The sequence below is a fragment of the Kryptolebias marmoratus genome, linkage group LG21, assembly GCF_001649575.2.
Source record: "Kryptolebias marmoratus isolate JLee-2015 linkage group LG21, ASM164957v2, whole genome shotgun sequence".
NCBI lineage: Eukaryota > Metazoa > Chordata > Actinopteri > Cyprinodontiformes > Rivulidae > Kryptolebias > Kryptolebias marmoratus.
Window position 1 is genome coordinate 14,697,905 of NC_051450.1, and position 19,891 is coordinate 14,717,795.

Here is a 19,891-nt window from a genome sequence, read left to right on the forward strand (position 1 = left end):
GGGGGGGGGGGGGGGGGGGTGGGGGTTATACACCTTGGGGTTGGGGGTTTTGGGGTGCAGAACCCCAACTGAGTGGACAAGTGGTCCATGGAGTGGCGCCAAATCTGTGTCTAATCCCAAGTGTCGTTGGGGGTGGGGGTGTTAAGCCATTCTGACAGAAGGCCCTGACAGACCTGCCACTGACCACTGCCGATAATGAGTCAAGCCAGACAGAATTTTACACGCTGTCTCAAATGCAACGCCAGTGCGTTAATCACACCAGCTAATCAGGTCTGAGCTCTTTTCTTCTCTTCCGTGCAGCAAAACAGAGTTGTCTTACCTCTGGCTTAGGTTAACAACAGCAGTGATCTCCAGTTATGTTGTTTTCTTTTCGTCTAGGAGGCATGTAGTTGTGAGCGTCTTGAAAGGTTCAAATCGTCTTGACGGAAAATGACACGTTTTACCTTTTGACCTTTCATTCTTTTGAGAACAATTAGGGTCATTTGTCAATATAGCAGCTCCCGCCTGGAAAGTTTCACCTGAAGATTTTTGTTTGGCACATTTTATCAGCCTGTCTGCCGTCTTAGGTACTACTAATCTAATAAACTACACTCTTGCAAAAAGGGCAGACAGGTAATTAATTTATGTAGCAAAAAAGCAGTTTAATGTATGATTATTGCCACTAATGAATTCCTAGTTTGTGCCACTTAAAAGCATTAATATTACGACAGCGTTTTAGCATTCATGTTTTGCTGGTTAGGACAACTTGTGCTTGAAGCACTTTTTTAATAATCACATGTTCAGATTTGTATATTTGTCATCAAGTCATAACAGAGTTGTGCAGAAAATAAATTCTAGCAGCTGTTGCGAATGTGCAGCACAAATATTATTTTGATAACGGCGTAGTGGAAAAGCACAGCCAAGTTTTAGTTCTATAGGCCATCAAGAATCAGGGCTTTTACAAAACAAAACATGAAATGAATAGAAGTCAAATCTAACAACTTAAAAATGTATTTTTTGTAACTTACAGTTTAAAATTGCAAGGTATTTAGCCTTTTATTAGCATAGTAATTAATGAATGTAACCGTTGGGTTGTTTTTTGATATTTGTTTGGTGCTTGAAGAAAAAATTATGCTCTAAATCATGTCAATAATGCTGAGTTAAAAGGTCCTATAAAAATTCAAATAAATTCCAGAAATCCTATATATCCATCACAGTTCTCTCCATCAAGTACTATCTTTATTAAGTATCACTTGTTGAGCAAATACTAGTCTCTTAGGATTAAATGTGCTCACTTACTGAACACTATATAAAAATCTTGCAAGTCTTTTGTGTTGTTATTTCCAAGCCACTGACTTTGGCTATGCAAGAGTTGCAGTTTCCTTTTTTTTTTTCATCTTTATCTTTACTACTCAAATTTTTACATCTGGACTCTGCCTTGAGCCGAAGGTATGAGCCTCACTTCAAAAGAAGAACCAGTGATGGAGGGTGCACCGGGAGGGTTTTACTGCTGACAGCACCAGCTCTAAGCATCTGGTTTAAACCATTTTCTGATCCCTGGTATTTTCACACTGCGTGTGGAGGAAATACCGGAGAGCATGGCAGCTGAATTGTGCAGTCTCATGAGTTGCTTTTTGAGGTGCTTAAAATACATTTGCACTCAACCGAACAAGCATGCAGGTATTTCTTTCACCAAACATAATGACATAGACGACAAAAAAAACACCTGGAATTTAAGGAAACTAGTATCCACCAAGTATTAGCAGCGATTGGAATGTGCCATAAATTATTGGTTTGACAGAAATAGAGCATTTGCTACGGCTATCATAACAATTTAACCTCAACTGCGGTTCACACTTTACATAAACAAGTCTTCACATATTCAACTAATTGATGCTTTACTTTATTGTCAGTTAAACTATTTGCAATACTCGGTGAGGCACGAGGCTGGAAATCAGTGAAAGAAAAACCTGATGGCAATTTAGCACCACAGGCCTTAATGTTATTTATTAGGCGATAGATTGGAACAGAAACAGATGATGCACACTGCGTGTTACCATATGTCGGTAAAACCAAAACAAAAAAATGGACGCAGATCGGTGATGCTTAATCGGCGATGAAACCCTCAGCTTATTACTGTTTATATGCCTCTTTTCTACAAGCACAAACATGTCAAGAAACTGTGATTCTGGTAGAATTGGTATAATAAATCTTAGCTGCCACGGAGCTGTGTGGTCTTTGATGATTTGCTAATTAGTTGTGAATGGCTAAGTTGTTATGAAAGATGGTTTCAGGGAGACATAAAACGTGTGGAAATGCTTTCTTTGTCATACAGACAAAGAAAAGGTTTAAAAAAAATGGTTTTAGTATAGCAGTGTTTTATAAACCCTTTCTTCTCCCCATTGTAAGTTTCGGAGTTTGTAACATAATGTAGAGGATACAGAATTCCGAGTCCCAAAAGGGAAGAAAGCCGTCTTTGTTTTGATGTCCACAGGATCTGAATGCACACACAGAGAGGCTCAAATTAAACCTGCAAATTCCATGAGGGAGCTACTCTCGGGACACGTTACTGGTTTGTATAAAGACATGGTCAATAGATGATACAGACACAACGTTTTTCCCGCAGCTTTGAAGGATTCTGTTTATGCGAGTAAATGAAACATGTATTGCGCTGTTCTGATGTGCCCCAAGTGTTCAGTCTCACGCTTGATATTTAAGAGCAAGTCTGAACACATCAAACCTCTGCAGCCGGCAGCAAACAGTTCTCATGCATTTGTTTGGTAAGAGAGAGAGTAAGTGGGTGAGAAGTAGAGTTAATGTGACCATATTCAGAGATGTGTGCAAAACATTGCATGCATAAAAGGTAGGTGAACTATCAGCTTTAGTTTAAGTCTGGACTTGTTATTTTATGAAATAACTTGGCTTTGGTGCAAGGCTTAAGGCGGAACACTGCTTTTTGCACAAAACAAATTGTTCCTGTCAGTATTCAAACATTAATCAGATTTTTCTCAAACATATTCCATTGGCCACCTTGCATTTATTTCACAGGGGTGGGTAAGTGTTTGTAAGAGCTCACTTTGTTTTTCTTGCATGTCCTCCCAGGATCACTCAGAGTAGAGTTGGGTCTTATCTACTTGGGGGCACAAGTGTCATCTGTTTGTCTTTAGTCATAACCTCTGAGCCAATGAGTTGGAAGCTCAGACTGGATGTAGGGATTAGTGTTGAAGCAGTCATTTTGAGACTGAAAGTATTTTTTTAGCCCTGTATGGGGCTGCACTATGTTTCAAAATTTATCAGTATTGCAGTGTGAATATGTGCAATACGAATGGTGCAAAGGAGTGCTTGGACTGCAATCAATCATAAGCTTTTATATCCCAAGTTCCATGCATTCACACTCTTCATAACAATACTATGTTGGGCCAATTTGATGCACTCTCATTGCCCTTGATGTCCACACCAGGTTTAAATGAGTCTATGAGATGCTAAAGCACACAGAATAGAGAGAAGAATGGGGAAAATGTGGCTGTATTTCAACTGGCCTTGCCATTGCAATATTTATGGAAACTTTAAGAAGGTTTGGACTATTGCAGTTGTCAAGAACTCGGAAACTGAGGCATTCGAGCGCCGTGATCAGATGTCCTCCATTGTCTAACACAGTCTCGGGCTCACACAACGAAGCTTGAATGTAAAAGTTCACCATAAAAACAATGACTTCCTCCTGCTGTAAGCTTGGTGTGGATTGTGTGTGTGCGTTTGTATTGTGCTGCTGGATTGTTAGGGATGTGGGGAGGCAGTGTCTGCATCCGCTGGGGGGTAGAACAGAAGAAGGGAGCAGGATAGGATAGTTAGTCGGATCTAGTGCTTCAACAATAACACTGGAGGAGGACACCCTGTTTCCTTTAGACCAGGGAGTTTGTAGTCTTACAAGGGAGTCACTGATGGACTATTGAAACCTGTCAATAATGGTAAATAGTGCATGTTTAAGATCTCTGGTGCTTAAATTGTTTCTAATGCCATATTGTGTCTTGCGCGTTTACTTTTAGACACAAACAAACAGCAGAATCAGTCTTCAAAACATCTAATGCTTGCAGAAAGTAAATTTACTCATTCTGAACAAAGTCTGATGTCTAATGGTGATAACCTTGACTACGTGTAAGTTGGTAAAATCGACTGCACAGTGTTGCTGAGTTGTGTAAGATGTCACAAGCTGTACAAGAGATAGGAATCTGGCAACAAAACATTATTGTCTACATTGTGATCATGCATTCCATTTGCATGATTGGATTTATAAAAGGTTTCTATATTTCTATTGCTGTTGTAATAATTTATTAACAGGAGTTCAGGTTGTTGTTGTTTTTCATTTATGATTTTTGTTTTCTTTTTTTCATCTGGTTGTAGATAGTGGAATATTTGGAGTTGAACTTTTTGCTCATTGTCAACTTTGGCTGTAGTTACCATAAAATCATCTAAATTAACATGCCAATTAACAAAAACAAGCCCATCTGTGAAAGGTCATGTGGGGATCGTGACAAAAAGGATTAGAGGAGGAATGCAACAGAGGAGGGAGCGGGAGAGGGATGTGTTTGCATTGAATGAGAATGGATGACAGGGGGATTCTGATATAATGTTTTTAGGCTGTTGAAGACAAAAGCTGATGCTCTCTCCCCAGTCAGCAGGGCTTTGTGCTTCAAAGTTGTGTAGAACAGCAGAAGCCCAGAATTTTGGCTCATATTATGTTCAGCCAACTTGTGTTTCGTTAAATGTTGTCTAAGTGTGTTTTTATGAAGCAATTTATTTCTCAGGGGCAGAAACAAAAAGAGCATTTTTCCACTGCTGTGATTCATCAGTTTTATACTTTCATTAGAACGATGCGTCACAATGAGCAAAATTAAGATACAGCATCAACACTCTTTAAAGCCGCTGTCTTCTGTTCATGTTTTTTTTTTTTTCCGCGTTTAGATCAGGACCTGTAATTACTGTGAGCTATACGTCCACTCCCCAGAGCTCGAGCCAAATTAGCATCTTAAGTGGAAAGTCAAGCTCACCATGTTTGCATTTAAAGCTGTACAAGCCTCCAAACTTTTTCTTATATTTATTCTTTCATGTCCAGCTAGACAATGTAGCAAGGGTGAATAAAACCTGTTTTTTCTTTTTTTTGTTTGCTTACTTTGTGTTTGCTGTGAATGTGTGCGTAGGAAACATTGTGTGAATGTGTGCTTTTGTACCCAGACAATAGTGGCTGTTGTAGATAAAAACATCGTCAGGTGAAACTGCCCTCATTTTCCTGGGATGACTGGCGGAACCTGAAGTGTAGCATTTGTTAATGATCACTAATACTTGATAGCCAAAAGGTGAGCAAGGTCACTTGGAAAGATGTTGCACATGTGTCCCCTTGTTAAAGTAAAAAGTAGGCTATGTTATGTGAAAGTTATTATGTTGATTATGTAAGGAAGTAGTCACCAATCAGTAGGCTTTGTGTGGACTGGCAGCAGGTGCCAACGACAGCTTTTCAGGTTATGTCTATACTTAAATCTCTATGAGTGACACAGCAGGCTCCTGATGGGATCTGCCATTATTCTTAACAATCGTAATTTACTTTAATCGCTCCAGCTCCGTTCCGCATGGCAACGTGTCTGACAGGAGCCAAGACGGGGGTAGCATGATATAACTTCATCTACCTTGCTTTGTGAAATCATAAACATTGTCCCTTTGCTTTAAAGAGCTTTTTAAAGACCTGGGACAAGTGACAGGTTGCAAGGAAAAGCAATTAAAATGTACAGTCATGCTCATGACATGGAAATAGAGTGGGATGATGGAAATGTTGGCTATGGAAGACATTGTTTATCACATGTAGGAGCCCTGACCTGTTCAGTTTGAGTATTATCCAGAGACACAGACCTTAGCCTTCATTGTGATGACAGCAGATTGTTTTTCAAACCACTGTTGCATAAATGTTTGGAGGATGTCCTGGGTTTGGGTCAGATTTTCTGGAACAATGGCCTGACTCACTCATGCACGTACCCCGTCGTTCTTTATATCCCTCTTTTACTGCCTCTCAAACACACACACACATACACGAACTGACAGAGCACGAAGAAACTGCATCCAAACTTGCATCTCTTTTCTTAACAACTGTGGCTGTTTGCCTGATCATGGCTTGCCCACACTGCATTAGTCTTGACAGCCATTTCACATAAAGCTCACGCAAGTATAGTATTCAGGTCAATCTGCGACTAAGAACCTGATGACCTGAGGAAGAGGTTTGCTACAATAGTCATGTTTTCATCTATAAGCTGCACCACATGAGAATTTTGATTAGGCACAGAGTTATTTCTGGACCTGCTCTAATCACAGTGACTATTTGACACAGGTCTTATAATAACAGCCCACTGGCACTGGCTGTGGCTGTCCACAGACAACCCACCGTCTCTGGAATCAACGTTTTCTGATTTATTTATTTTTGACATGTTCAAGCTTTATTTTCCAGACACGTTCCGTTCCGAGGGGCTCGTTTGATGCCTTTGTAGCTTTTCGTATTCCTGCGCGTAAGCTAATGTCAGTGTCTTGGTTTCACATTCATCATTACTGTCAGAGCCAATGTGGCGTAAAAAGAGAATCGCAGGCTGCTCCGTTTTGACTGAAGTGTGGGAAATCACTGGTGTGGAATTTACTGTAGGTGCAAACAGGTCGAAGCAGGTTTTACAGTAGTAATCAGTGGTTCGCCTGCGGCTTTCATATCTGGACCTCAAAACAGGAAGGGGTTATGTGGGACAGAAGTATCACGGGTGCAAACACTTTGGTACGAGCAGCTGTAAGCAGTGTCTGATGATAGACTTGTGCGTGCTTGAAAAAAAAAAAAGGAGGAAACGTGCGACAGAGGCTTATGTGAACTAAACTGTTTTTGAGAGGACACTTCATTTGTCACATGTGAAGTCTTGTGGAGAGGTTTCACCTAATTACCCCCTTCCAATGAGAGATGGAGTCGCCTTCGTTTGCAGTCGCCTTCATTTTGAAAAGCATACTCTATCTTTTTCAAATGCCAAATTCAGCCAGAGGAAAGGCAGTCGTTTATCTGCTCTTTACACTTAGGCTTTTGAACATAGCCACAAGTATGTCACAAGTTTATGTTTCAATTGTGATTTTGAACTTTTAAGTTCGGCAATATGAGGTCCAGAAATGATCATATTTGTAAACGAGGAGAGAGCTGGAGAGTAAAGCTCAAAATGTAGTTGGACAAAAATATGCATCTTTATGACCAAGTATTTGAATGCACCTTAGACGTCATGCAAAATTATTTCTGTATTTATGAACTTCTTTTATGAGTCATAAGGCCCTGTCTTGTCACTGACAGTTTACTGTCTTCAGCTGTGTTTTTCTTCATAAAAAATATATTAAACTAACTGCTAAATAGGTTCCTTCGTCTTCGACGACTTGAGAGTTTCAGCAAAATATCAGATTACGCTGACAGACCATGTTGACTTGATTAGAGCCTACAGGTGACTGAGTGGTTTGGTACAATCCAGCACTCCCGTGGGGAAAACAGTAGCATGTGAGAAGTTAGAGCAGCAGTGTGGGAGGGCTGTTTGGACCCACCATCACCAAATAAGCTTATAAATCATTCAGTGTTCCGATTAAATTCCCAACACATGTTTGGTTTCAGGTTACATGCTAACTCCATGTGACCTCTGGGTTTTATAAGGTGACTATCACCATGCGTTACCAATGTAAAAAGCACATTTTTACTCCTTATTTTGAATTCTTGATTACATTCAGCTTAAGCGTATTTTAGTGGAATTGATTTTAAAGTAAATCCAATTTGCTGTTAATCTCTTCATTTCTTTGCATCCAGGTCATCCTTCCTGTCTCTTTCTTGCTTTATTTGGTCTGCTGTTGACATTGATTTGTTTCCATGGTTCTCTTCTTTTTTTTCTTTGTTGAACATCTCTTTTTCCATCCCAACCACCCCCCACCCTCACCCCCACTGGCATTTCTTAGCAATGTGCTTTTTGTTTCTTTCTTCTCTTCTTCTCCTCTTTTCCCTTCCCATCAGTCTTTACAGGGCATGCTCGCCTCCCTTCACTCTGAGCTTGACATTCAGAGGTATTTGATGAAAATCCAATTGCCCCACAGAGTTAGTTGGCCTTTTATCTTATCTGCATCATTCTGGTTAGTGTGTCAGTGTGTATGTGTGTGTTTGGCTATATTCTTACTAGTGCCTGCTGTGTAATCATGTTCCCAACACTTGTGCTCCTGGGTGCCTCACTGTTTGCTCTGTTTGTGCCTACCATCCTACCAGCTCTGGCCACAAAAACTTCCAAAGTAGCAACCTTATTATAGGAGTTTCATTGTTTGTGTCTGTGTACGAGTATGTGAGAGCAGCAGCATGTGCACGCAGGTGTGTTGGATAACCTCATGGGCCTTGCCTTGTGTCTCCATCTGCCATTAGCTTCGCAGCCCCAAATTGGTGCTAGAGAAGAAGAGTGTTTTATAACAGCTTTTCATTAGCACTTTCTGGCCCCTTAGTTACAGTTCTGCCTTATGTCTGAGTGGCATATTACCTTACAGTTGTCATGCCTTATCGTAGAACACAATAAGGAGAGCTGATCCTAAATGACATTTCATTATTCCTCAACACTTTTAAAGAACTTTAAATACTTGACAATCCACATTATAGTTTGTTTTCTGTCTTCCAATCTTTACACAACACATGAAGGCACATAAAATCTTGAAGTATAGACTCTTGTAGTACAATTAAATTATGACTGATTCTTAAAGTACAGTGATGTTCAGGTGGGAACGCTTAGGGAAGTGTTTGTATGACACTGACGTGTGAACATCCATCCAGGAAAAAAAACACATTTTTGCACATTTGCATGACTTTGGTTTGGGTTTTCTTTTATTGTTGAGCATGAGTGAACCTTAGAGTCAACATGAAAGGTATCTTTGATTTACAAAGCACATGACAGAGTCTATAGCTCCCTTCGCCAAGCACTTCAAACCAAAAGCCGTCTCAGTGTGATTTGTGAAAGGACCGAGGCGCCTAAAGGGTTGGCGGCAACTCCCTGCCAAGCAAAGTTAAAAGTGCTGTAATGGTCAGCATATGAAAGGGTTAGTTAGTTTCACGGCTCCACGATGTGATATTGTTATGACAGGCTGTCTGTGCCACCAGCTGGCTGCAAAATTTACAATGGAAGATGTCCAACACACATTTGTGCATTACTCCGTATCAACGCTGCCAACCCATACCCACTTTATGCCTCTTTTGATTCTGCATTGCTGGGTTTAATAACGAATGCTACATAGTCACTAACTGTATGGTTTTCTAAAGAATGTAAGACACGAAGAGTAAAATTTGAACATTTTAATGTCATTTTAAGATCAGAAAGTTCTTGCAGGTACAGTGTCACTGTGTAAACAAAGCGTTCATGTTCTCAGCCCTCACTGTGTTGTATCTTTTTGCCCCCCCTCCAGAGCAGAAGTCCAAAGCACGGCCCCAGCCCCCAGCCGAGTGTCGGCGACCAGGTCGACCACCTATCCCTGGCCTCCGTAGAATCATTGGACACCATGTCTGAGGCTGACGCACCCACAGCCTTCACCAGGGGCAGCCGGGTCCGTGCCAGCCTGCCTGTTGTTCGATCAACCAACCAAACAAAAGATCGCTCACTAGGTATGCTGTTTATTAGGTTTTTTCTGTTGCTGGTTATATATATTTTCAGATCATTTTAGAATGAAGTGTAAAATATTTGCATTGCTAAGATAAACAGGCGCTTTCCTGAAAGAAACTAAAAGAAACCTCAGACAAACTCAAGCATAGAAAGGGTGGTGACCTTTCTTGATTTTATTTAAACATTTGTGGCTGCAGCTATGAGCACTATGACAGTGGTTGTCAGAAATGTTCCCGAGCCTTGCACTAATTTGTTCATTGAATTGTATATTTTTAGGCAGTGCTGCCTAAGGGCCTGAAGATCACAGCTCCTCTGTGCTGGATTTTAGCCTTGCCCCTTGTGCATAAAGATTTCTTGAGATTCTTTCAATCTCTTAAAGTCACATTATACAGCGTTGGATCCAGCTCATTTCTGTTGAAAGTTTCTGCCACAAAAATACTCTCTCAGTCTTAATAAGGAATGAGCTATGATGCCTCAGCTTCCCATTTAGTGAACAGAGGTTTATTCAAATCTTTTTGCCTTCATGTCTGCCTGCCAACAGTTATACAAGCTTTGCTGCAACTAAATAAAACCATGTTCATATTTACTTATAAGGTTTTTATTATTATATATATATATATATATTCTCTGTATTTATATTTTAAAGACGTGTGTAAGAAAACAAATTTGAATGACACACTCTGTGATGACATACCTGTGACGTCTCCCTTTACAACAATATCAGTCTTTATCATTACCTTTGTAACAAAATTGCCTGTTACTAGACTAAGTTGATGCTCGTCTTCCAAATGAATGCAGCAGAATATTGTGCTCTTGTACAGCAACTGCATCCACTACTGTAAGACTTGGCTTCTTTAGGTATGACACGAGGGCCTACAGCATCTAATTTCATGCCACAAACTTCAAAAAGTGCATGTAGGAGCAAAACACACCAAAAATCTTTTCTACCTAGCTTTTTATGTAGCATGGTAGCTTTTTAGTTCAGTAAGTTGTAGAACAACACAGGATTGCTTTATCCAATGCTTTCACAATTGTATAAGTTTTCTGACTTTGTATATTTAAGGTTGTAACTAATGTTTTGCTGATTTAGAAATCTCAAGCCATAGTATTTATGGCTGATGGTGCTATGGCTGGCTACTGTATGTCTTAAATATAAAGAATAAAAACAGTGTTGACAAGAAGGTTGAAAACCTAACTTTTAGCCAAGAGAAACTTTATGTAAATATAAATATGAAATGAATATGAAGTTGTTAGCTTTGGTGTACAGTCTTTTACAGAATCTGAATGTGTTGAACCTCATTCTTTTTATACAGTGTGTTTAGCTTTGATATGAGCTCTGACTATAGTTGTTAATTACAAAATGATGTCACCTATGTTATAGGTGACATGCATAGCATAATATCTATGCTATGCTATATTATTTAAAGATGATTTTACCATAATTTTGATTTAACCTAAATAAAACTCATATAAATGGCATGTTGTTTGAGGAAATCTGGAGAAGTATGTCAGACTGGTCCAGGACATGTATGAGGACAGCAGGACAGTGGTGAGGTGCGCTATAGGAGTGACAGATAGCTTCAGTGTGGAGGTGGGACTGCATCAAGGATTGACTCTGGCTCTTTTCCCCCTGCTTGTTTTTTTAATTTTTAATTTTTAAAATGTTCAGATTGTAAATCAATATTAACGTAGCAAACATTCTCATGATATGGCACAAAAACAACCCACAGTATAGCAAAACAAGAGTCTTTACAACTTAGTTCGATTTTTTCTGATTTATGTGCCCAAATCAAATGGTTAAGCTCAAGTTTTCTTACTTAAGGTTTTGTTTCCAGTTTGCTACCATGACTCTGTTTAATGCAGCAAAGCAAAGTTTAAGGTGCCACCTTTAGATAACACAAGGAAACCTAATTTATTCGCTTTGAATCAATAAATGGATTTTGCTCTGAATTTACTTCATTGAATAGAAATACATCAACTGTTCTGTACACTTCTTTACTACAACACAAGTAAAAATTCACATTACATTAAACTTACACTTACAGAGTTGCATGATATTTTGTAGGTGATAGCTGATAACTAAAAATGTTGTTTGTATAATATGCATGCTTACATACAAGGCCGTTCAGTGTGCTGATAGGTTGCTGCATTGCTGCAAAGAGTTTGCAAAGTTTCCCAAAAAAGTTTGCAGCGTGTAAATTTTTTCAGAGGATTTCCTTCGATCTCAGCTCACAGCTCACCAAGGCATTTGCTTTTGGATGAAAGGAGCTGGAATACCTTGAGATCAAGTTGAAAAGGAACGAACCCCGGGGTGTCTCTTTTTCATTCTTTCTGGTGCCTTTAGTGCAACAAAACCTATTTACGAAACGAAAATTGCAAACAAAGAACCCAACCAGTGAACTTCGGAAAAACAAAATTACATTTGGATGCACACGGAGTGACGCGCACGATTTTACTCTCCCTTTTTCCATCAACAACATCAGGACAAAGCGTCGGGACAGTGGGGGGTTATGGTGTGATGAAGGGGAGGAGGAAAAAAAAAACGGGGGGCACCACTTTACAGCCACCTCCCTCCCACAGTGTTTCACACACATGCATGCGCACAGAGGCAAAAGCACATGCCTCACTTGGTCCCAACGGACATTTGGGGATTCCTTGTGTCCTCGTCTCGTGCTGCAGGAGCTGCAGCCTAGTCTTTTCTTTTTCATAAGAAACAGACAAAAGGAGCCCCTAATGTGAGTATAACATTTGTTTAAGAGCTTATTTTTAATTACACTGTATTTTATACTACTGTAATGTAGTGTTTTGCTTATTAGTTGTTGCAACTTCAAATTCGTAATAGTTGAAATGGAGCGAAAGGATGGCAGTGTTTATTTTTTATTTTAGTATCTTACTGGACAAATGTGAAAACCTAACAGGTTTTCTAAGCCGTGGCCATTTGGTTACAAAACCCACGAGCCATTTGCTTCCTGAGTGCAAAACCAGGCACTTAGTGATGTAACACCATCACTTCTAGTTATAGCTTGCACATTAAACTTTGTTGTTGCAAAGCCAAGGAAATCCCCATAAAGCATGTTTAATCATTGCCACTTTGTCGTCTAAACTTTTTTGTTTTACTTGCTAACATCTGGATGAAAGCTCGCCAACAGTTACTGTAACTGATCTCATAGAGAAGAGAGATGTTTCGTCCAAACGGGCACTTTGTCGGGGAACCCGGAGAGACCTGAAAGTGCAGTGGCGAGACTCAGCATTTTTATTTCTTGGCTTTGCCTTCGCTGTCTGGTGAAGCGTGTGGAATCTTGTATAATATTTCACCAACATCTGCTAGCTTTTACTGGCTTGTTTTTTTTTTTTAAGAAGCTTACACCAAGTAAAATCATGCCTGCATACCTTAAACAGAGTTATTTTTACTGGAAAAATGCAACCGAGACTTTGAAATATCCTCTGCATGTTGGGAGTGATTTTTTTTGGATAAAATCAACCATATTTGATTTCACTTATTTAACCAATTACACAATTTGAGGAAGTTCTAATGTTGCCACTGCCGGGGAAAAAAAATAAAAAATCTGTACCATTTGAATTCTAACACAAGTGAGCTTGTTTTTCCTTCCCTGGCACTGTTTATACAAGTGCAGGGTAGGCGTGTTCATAAATTTTGTGGGAGAGACATCTGTTTTTCTAAAACACAGTACAGAAGCCACACCCAGGGTTCAGAGGTTCAAGCTTTGGTCTCTTTGATTCGCAGCATTTACTGTTCCACCCTGAGCACACAGCTTTGCTCTCTACTCCAGCGCCAATTCACTACATTATTATCAAGAAATGTTTTTTTGTTTTTTTTCATTAGTTAATAACAAAAAGCATGTTGATTTCCAGCACTGACAGGAGTTGACTGCGGTAATACTTCTCCTGCAAACAGATCTCTAAGTATAAAGTGTAAACACAATAAAACTGTAAACAAGTCTGAGTCAAAACCATTGGCTTCGAAGCGTTCGAGACGAATCAAATGACGCATATATGGAAATTACATTGCTGTCATTGCAAAGTTGTGTAAACTCTCACTTCAGCCAAAACACTCTTTGTCTGTCCTTAGGTGTTCTTTACCTGCAGTACGGTGACGAGACCAAACAGATCCGCATGCCCAATGAGATCACCAGCATCGACACCATCAGAGCTCTGTTCGTCAGTGCCTTCCCGCAGCAGCTCACCATGAAGATGCTGGAGTCGCCCAGCGTTGCCATCTACGTCAAAGACGACATGAGGAACATGTACTACGAACTTGCGGATGTCAGGTAAAAATATGTTTGTGTGTAGAATTCAGAAAAAGGAATGGCAGCTATGCACAAACCAGATAAATGAATAAAAAAGACATCTAAGCTATGTAAAAAAAAAAAAAAAAGAAAATTGTCTGTTTTTTTTTAAAAGTCCTGTCTATTCTCCTGTCATTACTACTAGAATAATGGAAGTTGTTTCACAATAAAAGTATTTAAGGAAACCGACCTAGTATTATCCTAGAAATCCATCACACCAAAGTGTCCTCTCTGCAGGTCCGGTCTAATATTTGACCCCTTTGTGCAAGCTTTCCCTGAACAGGAAATGTTTCTGGTCAGGAAAACTCACATCCTCTTCCCCTCCATGTTAGAAAGGAAGTTATTTGGAGTCTGAGCTGTTTGGGAGCATGTCTCTAAAACACTCAAACTTAATGTAACTCAAAATGTTCATGGCTTTCCTTTTTTACCGTCTTCTCTTACGTGGTAAAAGTTTCATTCTGCAAACTTTCAGCTGTGTGAGCTTCGTTTCTTTCTACTTTTAGGAATATAATTTTCTAAGCACCGTGTTGTGTGTGCTGCAGCATTTAGAAGCGTAGCAACGCAGAGTCTAGCTCACAGCCTTTTGTTTTTCTTCTTTTTGTGCCTTGTTCCCTGGTTTGGTATTCTCTTGAATAATTTATTGATAATACTGCAGAGCTCGTGTATTGATGAAATAAAGAGGGAAAAAACAACAACCCTTTGATTCAAAAAGAAACTTTGCTCCTTTTGTCCCTAGAATTCCTGCTCAGGTAAGGTGTGTACTTTGTGACTAATTCTTTATTAGGGTTATAAACACTGATCTTGTGACACTTTAAGTGAGTGTTCAGAGTGCAATAGAGAGTGAGATGTAGACATGGGAATAACAGACCTGTTTGTCACTTGTTAGCGGAACCACGTTTCAGGAAGCTTTTAGGATTTTTTTCTTCCTAGACTTTTAGGATTTAGAGAAAATGTCACAAAACGGAAGGTTTTCAGAGCCAGTGTCGGGGTATGTGCCCCTGGCTGAAGTGCTAAAGAGATCCAGGCTGAGACAGGATCGACCGTTCTCCGACGGAGATGCCTGGGCTGCTTTCTTACAACCGAACACTTTCTTTTCGCACAGGAACATTACAGACCACTCCTGCCTGAAGGTGTACCACAAAGACCCAGCACAGGCATTCAGCCATGGGCCCCGACCTGCCAACGGGGATGCCAGGGTGAGTGTGTGGCCGTTGCTTACACAGCAGTGAAAAAATGTCTCAGCAGCAGCAGCTGTGGGGACATGAATAGATTTGTTGCAATTAAAATAGAGCCCTGCCTCCAGTTCTTTTTCTTCTCACATCCTGTTTGCAGTTGAGGGAAGGAATGTCCCCCTGCCTCTTGTTAATCTGCTAAAAGAGGGGGGTCTTATTGTTCTCCCGGGGGCCTACCTTTGGGTCTCCCCTGCACGGTCTGCTGCCGCTTTTTAAGGGATAATTCAACTCAGTTCTTATGACTATTCCTCTTAAAACCCCCTGCTTCCTCCAATAAAAATTCTAATCATTTTTTTCTAATTCTGTTTATTTTCTGTTAATGTAACAAAAGTAAAATTCAAAAATCCCTTTCCTTCAGTGTTCTGTCTTCAAATCGGTCTCTCCATTCTGCATGACCCTTTATCTAACTTTGCTGTTTCTTTTGGCCTGCGAAAGAATTACAGCAGGTTTTGCAAATATCGTTCTAAAACAAAATCGTAGAATCGTAACTGTTCGAATTGTGTTTTAAAGCACTGGTTGTGCATTTAGCAGTTTTAAATACCAAAGAAAAACTGGATAAGAAGAACTGAGCATAAAAACACAATGCAGCTTTTTTTATTCTTGAGCAATAGCTGTGAATTTTTTCAGCATTACGTAACAGACATCAAACAACACATGCAGTCACTGTTTAACCAACAAGCAATTAACGCAAGCACAAAGTTTACACAAGGCCTTGAGATATGGAGGTTAAACGTAGATAATATGAAATTTGTTTATTCTCATTTGTTGTATTATTTCAAACTAACACTGCTTTAGCTGAAAGTGTTGAGTATTTTTGCATTTAAATATTAACATATTGACATGTTTTACCATTTTAGAGCCAAAGGCAATGAAAACTGTTCTTTGCAGATGTCAAAGTGATTGTGAAGATTTAGTTTATGTTTTATGTTCCCCTTAAAAAAATGTTGATAGCTATATAGAGTAGTTTTTGTCAAAATCTTTTAAATAAATGCAGCTGCAAGCACTGATGAAGCAGCCGAGAGGTTAACCTAGTCACTGTCTCCATAGCAACTAGATATGATCAAGTTAAAAGTAAGCCTGTAAGCACTGATTAGACTCCCACAAGTGATTAAAAGACTCAAAAGTTGTTGAATCCAAACACCAGGTTTGGAAAATGAAATAAACAGTTGCAGTGAAGTGGGCTCACTCGGTTTAACGTTACCAATGGTTTTGATTGGACAAACTGTTTGGAAAACCTCAAAAAATGTTCAACCCGCTGTGGTTGAAAGTTTTGGTCAGCATTAAGTTGTCACCATCTTTGGTTTTTTGGGGGGTTTTGGGATTTTGATTTTTGCAAACATAAGAGAAAAGTCTATACTCGATTATTAATGATGCTCTAACCACACCAGTCTGTAAGTTTAGGTTTTAAAGTAATGAAAAGTTTCTCTTTGGACATTGTTGTAATCACAGGGCAAATTATCCTTTTTTTTCTCTTTAAAAACATTCTGTTTCTGCTCTTCATTTAGTTATTTGAACGTGGCTTTCTTTGAGGACTGATTCGTTTACAAAGCCAGCTCAAGTGGGCATTTATGGAGCTGACACAGTGACTGCCTGATTTTGTGAAAATTTGAAGTCCGCACGACAACTGTGCCAACATTGGTAAAGATTGTAAAACAATGTGGAATCAAAATGTGCCTTGACTTTCAAAATGGGATACATGGTTTAAAAATTACAAGCAGAAATGCACAGCCAACGTTAACCCACTGGTTGTAAGAGATACTGCAAGAGGCAGGCATGTAGCATAGTGAAAACAGTCAGGGTGGGGCTGCATTGACTCCTGAAGACAGCCAGCTTTACATTTTGAAATTTAGAAATTATACTTAAATAATACGGGCAGTGCTATAAAGTAATGAGCAGCAAGTCAAATACTTTTTAGTGAAGGTGTTCTGTGGACTTCAGAGCGTTCTCTTGACTTGCAGGAATGCCTGGTCCCAGATCTTATACCACACTCATGTCTGTTGTTGATTTACGTTTTCTGGCCAGAGAAGCCCAAACTAGGCTGTCTGTGGTTATCAAACCTGGTTTTATGTCTGTAACTGATAGGTGCAAGGTGGACAAATGTGCGGTGCACGATAACTGTTAGGTATTTACTTGCATTTTCTAATTTTTCTTTATTTTATTCAGCAGCAAAGCAGAAATACATATTTGTAGTTCTCTCATGGATTGCAAAGCAGTGGCAAGATCCTTTCGGGCTTCAATAGTCATCAATAGTGGCTGTCAGAAGTTATGTTATGTGCACAAAACAAAAAAGGGTATTTTGTAAACAGGAGTTTAGTTATTGGCCAGCTTCTCATCTGTTCCGCTCAAAAGCAGTTCATCCAATTTTTAGATTTTGTTAAACAAAAAAAGTAATATTTGTCTCCCTTGGTTTTTAAATCAGAAATGCTATTATGCACACATTCATGCATAGTACACTGAGCCAAACAAGCTCTTTAAATGTTTGCACACTTCTGTATTAACTTCACAGCACAGCTCCTTATCTGTTTAGCTTGGCTCACGCTGGGGTCCTGCAGTTTGTGAATCAGTTTAGAAACCTTATCCACTGCTGACACAGCAAGAGATTGAAGCAACTTTGTGCACACAAATCAAACAGGACGCCCCTATTATTGAGGGCTTAAGATCACGGTGGAAAAATAAGCCTGTGTGTCAAACTTACACAGATGTGTTTGACACGGCTTCACACTGGTCTGATACGGTAACTCTTATGCTTGTTTTTCAAGAGTCTTTGGCTTCTTTTTTTTTATCATCTCAACAAGATGAAACATATGTTTTGGGTTGTGATGGGCTCAGACTGTTTTGAAATGGCTCGCTTGGAATGGGAAAAGCAATCACGGATGTGAAATGTTCATGAAAGTGAAGCTTTTGTTAGAAAATGTTGGCGTCTTTATTAGTTGAAGTTGAGTTTGATAAATTGGGTTGGTTCTGACCCAGTGGTAAGGAGGTCATCTTTCAGTCAAGGGAGCAGAAGTTTGAGCCCCAGCCCCTGCAATGTGCCGAAGTGCCCTCGGGCAAGTCATTGAACCCTCCACTGCCCCAATATGCTTATTGGTGTAATAGTGAGGATATAAAAGTGCTGGGCAAAATATATAATAGAAAGCACTGCATGAATATCTTTGTGAATGGAGAGGTAACCTGAAGAGGTTAAAATGGTGCTTTATAGGTGTGAACCATTTACCTCAATGTTCTGCAGCGACACTGTGCTTTTTGGATTCCCTTTAAAGCCTTTCGCTGCTTCGTCAGACATAGTGTAGGGCTATTTGTGGACTGTGTGAACTTTCACTGCAAACGTGTTTTTCTCCCTATTATCACAGCCAAGCACGAACCTTTGTTACTGTACACCCTGAGCAATTGTTGTTTTCCAGTCCATGCAACCCCACATGCTTTTGCACACGTAACAGTCACACCCACATTATTATCCTTTTCACAACGATAATCTGTTTTGGCACTTGGCAAAACGAGGACAAAGACAGTAAAGAAGTGTGCCTGAAGTTTTTAAGAAAGCTTGCATTACCTTTTTTTTTATGACTTGTCTTGACGACAAGGTGTAGCCTGTGAGTCATGCTGTGGTGAAACAATAACTTGTTTATTTGACAGGAAGGCAAATGGATTGGATTCAGCTCTACACGTGACGCCCTCCTGCACAGTGTTATCGTACACAGCATATCACAGATCCTAGGGTTTATCCCTGTTTCAGTTGTTCCAGTTAACTTTTAGTTTTCTGAAAAGGCAACCCAATCTGCAAATGGAAAACTTTGTTGCTTTAATTGTACTTTATACCTCTTAGCTAGGCTTTGCTGTTAAGTGTTTTCTGGAACAGCAGCTCTACTGGGTGTGGGAACAAAATGTTCAAAACATTTACGTTTTGCTTTTTCCGGGATATTGAAATACAAGTAAAGGAAGTGCTTCAAAGCTAATAAAAAAAACTAATAAAAACTAATAAAAAAATGTGATCAAACATGTTGAAAGTGATTGTGAAAACACGTAGCTGATGGCTTACCACGTTAACATTTGCTGCAAATCTTTAAGACTTTCACCACATTTAGTGGTTTTAATAAAATTTGTATGCCATATTTTCCTTATCATACTTCCTTACCTTAGGAGGCCACTATTGTTATTGTATACAAACCATTCGTAGTTCTTTTGGGTTAACAATCAGTGAAAAAATATAGCAGACTGGCTAAAGAGACAAAGTTAGAGAGCTCTTGTTGCAAATTAACCAGCTGCAGTCTAACCCTGGGGATGCATTTTTTAAGAAAGCCACAGTCTTATCTTCAGTAGAGCAAGTTTATTTAAAGCTGGGAAAAAAATCATCTTAGATATAAAAAGCAAACCCTTAAGAACCTTGAGCCAAACAAAGAATCTTGTTGTCGTGAGTCTGTGATATTGTTTTGTAAAGGCCTGTGGGCATAATATCCAGTAAATACTGTGTACCTTGTGTACGTAGCCTTCCAAGTAACTACTTTCTCTTTCTGCAAAGTGTGCTGACGATGTGTTTTCTTTTGAAAAGCAACATTATAAACTGGGTTAAATGGATGTTTTTGTTTCAAGGCAACTTCAGTGCTGGTACACAAGATACAGAAGTAAAAAATATTAGCTATGTCTCAAGAGAATAAGTCTAATATATGTTGTTTTAAGTAATTTTGTTAAAAGTGTTAGTCTTACTCTGTAT

At 39.4% G+C, this 19,891-nt stretch overlaps 1 protein-coding gene across 22 annotated transcripts in view; it reads left to right on the top strand.

Moving 5' to 3' along the window:
* si:ch211-285f17.1 (sickle tail protein homolog) overlaps positions 1–19,891 on the top strand; it is a 106,531-nt gene that overhangs the window by 68,424 nt on the left and 18,216 nt on the right. For 13 of the 22 annotated variants that reach the window (XM_017406493.3, XM_017406492.3, XM_017406496.3 and 10 more), the window contains exons 3-6: positions 8,030–8,110; positions 9,451–9,646; positions 13,735–13,933; positions 15,054–15,147. In XM_017406493.3, coding sequence (XP_017261982.1) covers positions 8,030–8,110; positions 9,451–9,646; positions 13,735–13,933; positions 15,054–15,147 — 570 coding nt within the window. Of the gene's footprint in view, positions 1–3,821; positions 3,945–8,029; positions 8,111–9,450; positions 9,647–12,231; positions 12,380–13,734; positions 13,934–15,053; positions 15,148–19,891 lie in introns of those variants that run through there. The other 9 variants (XM_017406507.3, XM_017406488.3, XM_017406502.3 and 6 more) reach the window with 4 other exon arrangements.